This window comes from Polistes canadensis, unplaced genomic scaffold, assembly GCF_001313835.1.
Source record: "Polistes canadensis isolate GaletaPanama2010 unplaced genomic scaffold, ASM131383v1 scaffold_240, whole genome shotgun sequence".
Taxonomy (NCBI): Eukaryota; Metazoa; Arthropoda; class Insecta; order Hymenoptera; family Vespidae; genus Polistes; species Polistes canadensis.
In genome coordinates, this window is record NW_014569787.1 from 86,593 (window position 1) to 98,918 (window position 12,326).

Genomic DNA, 12,326 nt, shown 5'->3' on the forward strand with positions numbered 1-12,326 from the left:
CGCCCCTACGCAGGGCGCCCCTACGCCGGACACCGCGACGCACTTGTGCTACCAGAGGACTACACCACACGTCTTCTTCCTCTTCTAACCTCTTCTCTCTTCTCCACCTCCTGCTCATTCGTTCACGAAAGGATAGACGCAATCCAGGAACCCGAGAAACGAGAGGATGCGCCAAACGAATTAAATAAAATAGACCTTGAAGAATATCTTATTTTTTTTTTACAAATATTTAGTATAAGGATGCTTGCTTTGTTGAAGATCTCTCTCTCTCTCTCTTTTCCTCTCTTAATTTCCTTTGTTAAAAGGTTATAAGTATTAAACGTAAATTGGTAATACCAGCGCCACTTCTCTTTAGATTTTACTAATATTTTTGTAGAGTCTTCGTTTTCGGTCGATAACGTATCATTCGATGGACTACTATCAACGATAACAGATGCCCACCTTGTCGACGATTCTCGTAATATTATTTCACTATTATTTCGTAGAATTCTATCTTGTATTTATGAAAATGTGTTATCTATCCCATTCTTGATAAATATTTCTCGTCTAATGATTCTTAAATTTTTAAAAATTTCTCTTCGTATATTTGTCATTATTTTGTACATATATAAATTTATATGGAAATATAATTGAAATACGACAATTCTTGAAGTTTTTATAATAATTCATCATATTATTTAACAATTTTTCGAAATTATTAAAATTACATTACTTTTATTTGTTCGAATTCGTTTAAAATCGTAACGTACTATTATTCAGTGTCAATAGAAGATAATACACTGTGGGTATATATACAAGGGTATTTTTTCTTAACTTTTAAATAGCCTGTGTTTATACTCACGATTAATGTCAGTCGATAATTAGAGATTCTTTGGAAATGTACGGATTTGAATAATCCTTTAATTTTACGAAAGCGTTTTATTATTCAATGGTTCAGTGATTTCAGCGTCACCGTTGTTTTCTAAATTAGTCTTATTTTTTTCGTAACTCTTGATATCCGGATAATTCCATTTTTGTAATTTTCCTGTGCCAAGGAATGCGAAAGCCAAAGCACCTGTACAGTAAGTACCAGCGAGAATCCAAAATATTTTTCTCCATTGTTCATACGTTTGATTCTGATAGGTAATTGTACCAACTATGAAGCTACTAAGAAAACCACCAAACGAGCTAAGTGTATTGGCGATACCAAAAATCGTTCCAGAAAAATTTGGCGCAATATCGAGGCCGTTGCCAAGATAACCAGCTGTTACAGCACCATTTATCGTCAAAGCAACTGTAAAAATGGCAACGGACGTCATAGGATCACGACCAAGGTATGCTTGAACTATCATAAGGAGTCCTGGACTCAATACGGCTGAAAAATATATATACATTTCATTATTAATATATACATATTTATTCTATAATATTTAATAGGCAATATTTCATTTTATTATCCTATTTATTTTCAACGTATTTAAGTGTCTTATAAAAACGTAAGAAATAGTTAAGAAATTAAATTTATCAAATTCAACTAACTATTCGTGATTAGTTAAACCGTAAAATTGATTAGTTAAATTGTAAACATAAACAACTCGTTGTTTAATTTGCCATTGAAAGCACGAAATTATCATTCGAACTACCTAATAGATTAGAACTGAATATTATTATCTAATATTATTATATATTACATATCACATAAAACATATGTATAATATATTTCAATGTTTCTGAACAAATTGTTAATAATTTTGAACAAAAAAAAAACAACAAGTAAATAGATTAAAATAAATATAAAAATACGTACCAAAAGTGGTGAAAATTTTTCGAATTGCAGTAACCGATAGTTTATTAGTACGACGTAAATAATCGGCCAATGTCGCGGTTGTCAAAGCAAAAATGTATTTACCAAGATAAGGCAACGAAGACAATATTCCATTCTATATAGAAAACAATTAGAATAATAGAAAAGTCTGATATTATTCTTCGTTACATTTAATTATATTTCAATTTGTGACTTATAATTATTGATATAACTAACCTCTTTGATGTTAAAATTTAATATATATTTCATGTAAGTAGGTAATTGATTGACCACAGTGAAATATCCGAAAACGCTACATCCGTGAGTTATCAGAATTGCCCAAACAGGTAACGAAGTAAAAATTGATTTCCACGGTACTGGAAAATGCTAATAATAATTGCAAAATATATATTATTAATAGTAATAACACAAGATTTATATTTATTGCGTTCGTTAAAAATACGTTAAGTAATTCATATTGTATGACTGGCAAATAGATAATTTGACGATATTATAATTACAGATAATAATTCATAGAAAATTATAATATTATATATATAACACATATATAATACTATAAATACATAGAAATTTAAATAGGATAAGAGTGCGGAAAAAAGAGAAGACACAAATAATTTTCATTTCAAAGTATGCCAAGCGTAAAATTAAAAGTTAAAACATTCGAAAGATCGATCGCGTGTAAACACAAGAGCACGATTAAGAAAAGGAAGCTCTTTTTCAATTCGTTAGGATGGACTCGGATTGATTTAATTAAACTCGCAAACATCTTTTTCTATTTTCTTTTTTGTTTTTTTTTTTTTATTTCTCTCTTTCTCTCTCTCTTTACGTACCTTGGTGGACGAGGTCGTTCCTATGGATTCTTCGATGTAGTTTCGTTCTTCAACAGAAATACGTGGGTGTTGCGAGGGTGAATCATAGACGAAATAGAACCACGCGATACTCCACGTCAATCCGACCATTCCCGTTACGTAGAAAACAGATTCCCATCCGAGAGAGGCAATGAGGAAACCGCAAATTGGCAACGTGATCGCTGCACCCAACGAGGATGCTACAAGAAAATATGTAAATTCAATTACGTACTTCCTTTCGATATTTCTTTCTCTCTCTCTCTCTCTCTCTCTCTCTCTCTCTCTCTCTCTCTCTCTCTCTTTCTCTCTCTGTTTCTTTATATTTGAATTGATGTAAACACAACACATGAAATTTACCCATCATATTAGATACGAATTTGCTACGTTCATTCGGTGGAATCCATCGAGCAGTCATAGGTTGAATTGCAGGCCAAGTAGCTCCCTGAATTATAAAATCAAATAATCCAATAATTTGTATCAAAGAATATATATATAGGCATATATAAACAACCATTTATTATTTATTGAAACTAATATAAATCGAAATATGAAAGAAAGTATTTAATAATCGTGTGTAGATAGTTGTAATTTGATTTTGTAATTTGAATCATTGTAAACAGAGAGAGAGAGAAAGAGAGAGAGAGAAAAAAAGAGGGAGAGTACCTACCAGCATAAAACCAAGAGCAATTCTTAAAATTGCAACGGCAACATATCCGAAAGTCGCGAAAAGTGGCGTTAAAAGAGTAATAGCGCTAGATCCTAGCATACTATAACCAAATACTCTTCTGGTCCCAATAATTTCCGCCATTCTACCTCCAGGTATTTCCGTGCAGATGTAGCCCCAATAGAAACTTCCTAAAATCAGATTGACCTCGTATTCATTCCACGGATACCTGGTTTGTTCAAGCTCCTCCTACAAAAGGAATCGATAGATCTTTGAAATGTATTTTTTTTCCTTTTCAATTGTGGTCTCTATAGGTTTTATCTATAATGTAAAAAAAAAAAAAAAAAAAAGGAAAGGAGAAAATTCGATAAGAAGAAAAATTCAAAAAGAAAAAAACGTACGTGTCCAGTTGAAATAAAAGTCGACCCATTTGTCCCCTCGTTACCAATTTGTATTGTCCGTTTTATTGCGTCATCCGTTATCATTGTTTTATTGTCAATTGGAATGATTTCGTGCGAATTATTGGAATGTGAATACTTATTATAAGGCATTACCATCGATACAATGGCTATCGTTAAATTAACGCGCAGCATATAATTCAACATGAAACCAAGTATCACCATAATGTTCAGTACTTGGAGACAGCTTATTCTATCTGAAAATTCGATAATTCGAATGATTCGTTATTGAAAATAAAAAACAAACAATATACACATAAGTATTTTTACGAAGTTACACAATTTTTAATAAGGCACGTAATATACCAAAAAAATCGTTTTAATTTTTGTTTTCAATATATAATTTGATATTTCTTGAAAAAGGAAACAAAGTATTAAATTATTTTTAATTAATTGTTTACCGGAACGCATGATCTATTGCAAATTACATGTACCTTTACCTTGGCGTGAGAAATAGAAGATAATGAGGGGGAAAGGAGGGGATTGAGGTGGGGTATAGAGAAAATCATTGACAAACTCTAATGACAAACACGCGTTAGCAAAGATCAAAGTCTATAAGCAATTTTTACGTAATGTAATCGCGTTAACACACACGTGTATGTTACAGTGCATACGCAATGTTATGCATGTACATGTTTACATATTTTTCTGAAAAATTGTATTTTTATAGTCCATCAAGGCCGAAAACGAGCCGACCAAGAATTCAACTTTTATTGTTACAACAAAAACGAAAATAATAATCCAGATTCCATGACCTTTTCATCTTTCTACATTGAACTTCGAACTGTCTCTCTTTCTTTGATCTTTTGAAAAAACAAAATAAAAGGATTATAATATGTTAATAGTAGAATAAATAAATTCGAAGAAATCTTATAATATGATACATATTAGTTTCTTATTTATTATTATTTTTTTTTTTTGTAATTTTTTAGCGTAGATAAATCGCCTATAACTTTGTCGATCGTTAATCGTGTTCTTTGAAGTAATACACAAGGATCTCTTTATTGAAATATAAAAAAAAAAAAAAAGAATCTCGAAAGATATTAGTTTATGAAAAAGTATATATACTAAATCATTGTACATTATAAAAGATCGTTTGTACTACTGTAAGGTTGCTAAGTTTCGAACAATTAATCTTTAATCGTTATTACTTATTACGCAAACGCGCGATCTACGTAACGCAAGAATGTTCTTCTCCTCTGATTAAAAATACGATTTAAAAGGTTTTGATTGATCGGCATTAGATTATAACCGATTTAACAATTTGCATCGTACGTACGTACGATGAATTACGGAGGATTAGATAAGGGATTGTAAGATTAGATGAGATCTTTTTTTTTTAAATTGAATAAACTTGATCGTTTAAATCTAATCGATTGGCTTTAAAAAAAAAAGGTCCGTTTTATTAATCACGAGAAGAAGTAGGAAGATGATAACGAGGAGAGGGAATAGGAAGAGGAGGATTGGAATCCTCTTATCTGTATTACGTTTATTATGCGTCATGAGAAAACGGTTTATTAAACATTTAATAATGCGAGAAGAGTGAGGAGAGTAAGCCGGATGTCCATGAACGTTAAACGAAGTTATCAACGTGCCTATTTCATTCTCGTTTCGCGTGTTAGTCCAACGCAAGGGAAATCTATTACACACGCATATCTATTATAAGTGTATTACGCGTAGATCTAACTCGCGTGATGATACAGTTCGTGACATAGAATATTATTAGATTTAACAATGAGATTCATAGTTTCACCCTTTTCACTCATAAATTAATCGCATTTTATCTATCCAGTTGTCTATTTCTTTTGTTATATATGTTACCGACAAAGTACCAAATACATTATACAGAAAAGTATGTAATTATTCATAATAATATAATATATGAATTAAAGATTGTCAAGATTCACATGGTCGTTTGTTGACACTTGAAAAACCGAATATTTAGGTTTATTCTTATTCATGAATATTTTGGACGTTAACCAACCGACCATGTGAATCTTGACATTTCGTTTTTTAATGATAATATATATATATATATATATATATGCAGTTATTATTAGTGATCATTTAACAAATCACGCGTGTCTTATCTTTCGTTTTAATATATGTATCTATATTTTAACTATCTAGAACAGTAAATTATTACGCAAGACTAACGCGTTTTTAAACGATTTAATTTTTGTTAATTATTAAATATTTTTATCTTTCTTTATTTTACGTGTCTTCATTATGTCTATATTAGGTTTCCTTGTAAAAGCTGTTAAATATAATTATTCTTAAACTCAAGAACAGAACGTTTATTTTAAAAAGAATAGAAAATGGTAATAATGGTTCGAGAAAAACGTCTACGCGTAAAAAAATATTAACAAAGAATTACTTCGTATTATATCCCATATAAACTTGTAAATGAAAATAATTATATTATTATTTAAATTTAGAACCTCAATAATAATTTTTCGTTTTTTTATAAGAGTGAGTTTGAGAACAAAAATAAAATACTTTTTATGTTAGGTTGAAAACTTGTCAACTATGTGTATAAAACAACGTGTATAAAACAAGTCATATTCAAAAAAAAAAAAAGAAATTTAAAATAATATTCGACAAAATTATAGAATTTGTGCAATTCTTTTATTCAACATAATCTATTGTACAATTAACCTTCACCCAGAACTTGGACTAGTGCACATTTTCAAGCATCTATTTGCGTTTTATTTGGCTGTGACGAAACGAAAAGAGACACACTGCCGAAATAGAAATTGACGTCAGATTTAAAAACAAAACGTACACAGTTAATAAATTAACGCGTGGATTCCGTCGTTACATTATCGCGTTTGTTAGTTAGTTAATTCGGGTCAAGCATTTAAAAAGATCGTGATAATCTCATTTTATCTAACGCTCGAAACAACTTCAGAAACCTTCGAGCTACGTCTTTTTCTATGTTCATTCTATTCTATTCCATTCTATTCTATTCTATTTGATTTTCTTTTCTTTTCTTCTTTCTCTCATTTTCATTTCTCTTAACTCATTATTCATTGCGATTATAGATACCATTTAACATCTGTCTAATGTCTAACGATTTTTTCTTCGAATAAAATATTTCCCTAAAATATTCCACTAACTTTATGAGTAAACGAGTTCGTTGAACTCTGCCCGAAATTTCTAATCAGGAAGAATATTCGTCGGTTCGTCTTTTTCTTTTTCTTCTTTTTTCTTTTTTCTTTTTTTTTTTTTTATTAACACAAATAAGTTCGACTAATAAGAATCGTAATTTTTCAAGAAAACAAAAATAATGTTTATTTTTATCGGAACACAATATTATCTTGAAACTTCGATATTTTCAAATTGTCGAATATTTGTTATGTTTTTCTAATAATGATTTTAAAAGTAAACTTCACCGTGTTATTTTTTTATCGACGTTTGTATGACTCAACTTATTTTGCATATAATTATGAATACAATAACTTATGACATTGAAGTTTCAAGTTTGATCATTTATAAGATAAACTTTAATGTATTACTCATATTTTACGAGCGTTGTACGATTAGTAGACGTTAGTTTATATTAATAAATATTATAGAAAATAATAGAAAATTTGAATAAATAAATGTATAAGTGAAAAAATACGATAATATTGTACTTACTCATATTAAAATTGCAAGTCATTTTCTTCTATTCGTCTTATATTTTATCACCAAGTTAATAATAGGGGACGAAAAAAAGATCTTCGCGTTATTAAAATATTGAATTGAAAATTATATCGAATACTGCGTAAAAGGTAGAATTAATGAAAAACGAGAAAGGAATACTTAATCAAACGAACACAAAATTATCACCGTTAGAAATACTTCTTACGCGAATCGTTTCAAAATTGTATTAACTAACGATAGAATTAGGAAAAAAGACAAAAATAATCTGAATTAAAAAAAAAAAATAAAAAAAAAGAACGAAATAAATAAAAAATGAAGGAAAAACGATTGAATCGAATATGAATCGGAATAAAGATGATAACTATGCAAAGTATCACACACACTGGCAAGATAGAATCGGTTAAATCTAGTTGCTTGTTCGGCACTGTTTGCCAAAAGTTCTTTTTCTGTGTTCGAGATCAACTAGAATCACTCATTCTCTTAAATAATTCGTCGCACATAGATAAACTCCTCTCTTGTTCTCTGTTTGAAAAATTGTAGTGAAAATAAGCTCGGAACGTGGTGGTCTCGTTGCCGTTTGCCGGCGTAATGTTTCGACCGATACGATTTAGTAGTGGCTTTCCTGTTTTTTTTCACCTCCTCCTCCTCCTCCTCATGCTTCTTTTTTCGTTTTGTCCTTCTCTTCCCATCATTTTCTCCCTCCTACCTATTTCTCATCGTCATCGCCGTAGCGTCGGGTTCCGTCATATCATTTATGTCGTAACCAACATATAAAAGTGTCTACAAACACTAAGAAACGTAGAGAGGGGCACGATTTTAAACGTCATTAAATTCACTCTATATATATATATATTTTTTTTTTACTAAGTTAAATGTTGTTTACATTTATACATTTTACAATAACGTCAGTGGTGTGACTTTAACTTCGTAACTTTCGTCAGTGAACTTTTCACGGAGATCGAAGTTCTTCTCTTTATTATTTTTTTTCCTTATTTATTTTCGTTAATATTTCGCAAACGTGTCATCAATCGGTAATATTATATTTTTGTAATAAATATTATTTGTTCGTTATGTTGTGTTAGAACAACGAATGAAGAAAATTGTTTATGGAAAGAGACGAAAAAATGATCCTATGTATTTATAAAATAATCTTCGCATATTGTTTAGATCTTTTTCTATTATGAAAGATTAATATATAATATTTTTCTTTATTTGTTAGCAATTTAGAATGATTCTTTGCATTCTTTAAAGGGACTGTCAAAGAATAAAGAGAAATTTGAGAGTAAAAGAAACGGTTTTAGGGGAAAAAGGAACCAAAACCATTACATGGTTCTTGTATCCGATGGTCAGAGAGATGAAAAAGGAAATTTCAATCAGTTGTTTACATTATTCGATGGGGACTTTATTGTTAGATTTTTTTTTTATTTAATATTGTAAGATACGAAATGTTTTATTATATATATATTTTGTTTTTCTAAATATTTAATTTCTTACGTTTGTTTTCATTAAGTCTTACGTATTGTTTCATTCGCCGTTCTTTATTTCCGTATAATCATTTTTTCTAATAATAATAATAATCTTTAATAATGGTGGATATATTTTCGAGAAAATACTCTTTAAGAATCGTTAAAATAATCTTACATTGAGAAAAGAGCCTTGAGTTTGTAAATTTGAAACGTACAAATGAAAACGGGTCAATTAGGATTAATATAATGATGTTGTAGATTTACTAACTCGAGAATTAACAAAGAAAAACTTTATAAGGAGAACGAATAGCTTCTCTTCTTGTATTAGACAATTTCAACCTTTTTTTTTTTTTTTAGGAAAAAAAGATAGTAATCTCTTTTTAAAAATAATTACATTTAAACCTTTTGTATCAGTCTCCGTCGATAAAATTTATTTATCGACGAACAATAAATTATCCGAAGACTGATAAGATAGAATTCATTTGAATTATTTGTTAGCTATGCTATGATTACCGACTGATCTAATTTATCGACCGATTGAACTTTAAAGTTTTGTCTTTACCTTTTTCGATTTTTCAATTGAAATTGTATCATGTGTTATGCATATAGTAATTTTGACATAAAATAAAAATATTTGCGAAAAACAATAAACTATATACTTTAAAAAAACTTATGCGTCGAATAACTTAATTTCTGTTAATAAGAAACATGAAAAGAAAAAAAAAAAAAAAAGAAGAAAATCTTTTAAAAATATATTTCTCATTTCGAAAATAATTTCCATTCGAAAGTAAGAAAACGGATGGCAAATATTAAATAGAAATTGTAAAGATTCGATATTACTAACTCATCATCTGCTGCATCTTATTTTACAAATTTTCGAATAAACAAACAAATTGTTGAATTAAAAAAGATTCAACTTCTACATCTAGTAGTTTGATGCTTCTGTTCGTTTTAGCAAATAATAATCAGAAAATATTGTAAACGAATTGTGCTATTTTGTCATCGCACTAGAAATATTCTCTTCCTTTTTTCTCTTGTGAATTTTCGATAACGTGTCAATTTTATTTTCACCTTTTATTTCGAAGAATCCCAGATAATATCGGAAAATCTTTGAAACGAGATTTGACTTTATGATTGGAACGGATATAACCCATAAAGTTAGCGACAAAAGTTCAACGCTATTCTCTTTGTCTACGATTTAAGATCTCGTCTCCTTTAAATCGTTGTAGAATCTTTCGGAATAGGATAAAAATGGAATGGCTTCGAAAAATATGCATCAGCAAAGTGGGAAAAGAATGAAAGAGTTTAATAAACCTTAGAAAATCGTTCGGCAAACTTTTTCATTTTACCAATGAAAAAGGAAATATCAAAATGGAATCATTTGTTTTGTTTCTTTTCTATTTTACAAAAACGATATTATTAAATTAATCACGTTTATTAACTCTTTGTCTATTTCTTTTGTTCTTTTCTGTTTCATTTTTATATAACGAGTTATTGCTTTTCAATTCAATATATGCGATCATTGTAATTGACAGCAATCTTTTTTCAAATACAAACCATGCAGATTGGCAAATTTTTCAATGTAAACCTTTTTCCATAGAACTCGCAATTAGACGAAGATAAATTCAGAAAAGATCATTTGGACTATCGTTATTTGTTATTACGAATTTTGTATCGTCTAATCATAATTTGTATTTTTGTTCAGAAAATTTTATTTCTATCAGACATATTTATTTAGAATATAATATTATATATTGATTTGACGAGTAATGACAATTTTTATATTATTCAAAATATTAATCACTTATATTACATGCTAATATTTGAATATAAATACTAACTATTTATTTAAAACATTAACACACCACCACAAAGAATCTTTAAAAGTAAATAACTTTATAAATATTGATCACTTCAAACCAACGAGTATTAAGAGCATACTCATTAAAACCATCACTAATGAATCCCAAGATTTAGTAGTACGTGAACTGAACTTTATTATTTTTCTTTTTTTGTTCGTAACTTTTGTACTTTAGGATACTTTTGATTGCTCATAAAAACACAATTTATATCTTAAGCACCACGTCTTACTTATTACATCTTAATACAACTTATCTTCGTAATCTGTATTCTCCAGTGTGAAAGGATGAGTATGGTTTATATCTTTACGATATTAAGAGATATCACAAGATTAATATTGGCTTTAATCTGGTATTACGTTTTCTACGAAAAGATACTTCTGAGATTAATGACTACATCCAAATACCATCTCATCTTCAAAGGATCGCGAGATATCTCAATAGTTAGAAGGATAATTTGATAATATTGAAGTTTATATTGGATTGATCGATATATGTGATAGCAGATTTTAAAATATAATATATATTTAAATAAATAATATTTAATATTGAAAATATTTATTTCTCTCTTTTATATGTTAATAAATAACACACACACACATATATAGACATAAACTCATGTAATCCCCATATATACTTTAAAAATTCGATCAAAATGAATCATACAATCTACTATATCCAGAATTCGTCGAAAAATTGTCGGAACGAAATAAAATGAAATGTTAGTAAATTCTTGCGAATCGCAATATTTCTCTCTCTCGATGCATAATCAAATTTTTTTTTATTATTGCACACGTATATTCTTAGATAGATTTTTCTTCTCGGAATAACGTGAAATGATTCTCACAACAGTAACGTTCAATGCCAAGTTATATTGAACAACATCTTGTGTAGCAGAGATCTTCAATCTGGCCCAGATAAGTAAATAATTGCAATACTTCGTATTATAAAACGAAAAGGAAAGGATGTAACAACCGGTTGGTTGTTGGAACTGGGAGCACGTTTCTATTTCTATCGAGAAAAAACCATTCTCATTTATTTCTTAGAACTAGGACAGGCTACTGTTATTTATTAAATAAAAATTAAAAATAAAAAGAAACATCATGTGGCATAATACATCCCATACTTCCTGTTTTCTTCTTTTTTACGTGATTGCACCGACTGGTATCTGGTAGAGATTCAATTAAATTTTATTCTTTGATTATTATTCAATGATTTTTTTTTTTTAAACCAATCGATCCTTCTATCATTCCGCACATAAAATTTTGTAAGTTTTACAGAGAACTTCGAGAACTTGATTCACTTATTTGATGGATGTGTCAAGGATTATACGTTAATATATATATATACCTAAATAATTGCAAGTACCAAATACCAAATCTCATTTTCGTTCCCCTAAAATTGTGTTTTTCTTTTTTTCTTTTTCTAGCTTTCCATTTCATTTCGTTCCTCTGCCACCCGATCACTCCCACCCACTATTCTTTTGAACGTTTGGACGATCTATCGTGGGAGAATAAAAAACTGGTTGGTCAAAGATTAGTGTTCTGGAAAATTGAAAAAATATAAAGTCAGGAAATTC

General features: G+C 29.1%; 1 protein-coding gene across 1 annotated transcript; it reads right to left on the reverse strand.

Annotated features, from left to right (window-relative positions):
• Window positions 1–273: 273 nt before the first annotated feature.
• Window positions 274–8,022, reverse strand: LOC106790469 (sialin). The gene is made up of 8 exons (XM_014755385.1): window positions 7,417–8,022; window positions 3,718–3,971; window positions 3,320–3,565; window positions 3,010–3,094; window positions 2,635–2,852; window positions 2,021–2,170; window positions 1,787–1,919; window positions 274–1,354 (listed from the first exon to the last, which is right to left on the reverse strand). The coding sequence occupies exons 1-8, from the start codon at window positions 7,436–7,438 to the stop codon at window positions 906–908; spliced, it is 1,557 nt and encodes a 518-aa protein (XP_014610871.1). The 5' UTR covers window positions 7,439–8,022; the 3' UTR covers window positions 274–905.
• Window positions 8,023–12,326: the final 4,304 nt, after the last annotated feature.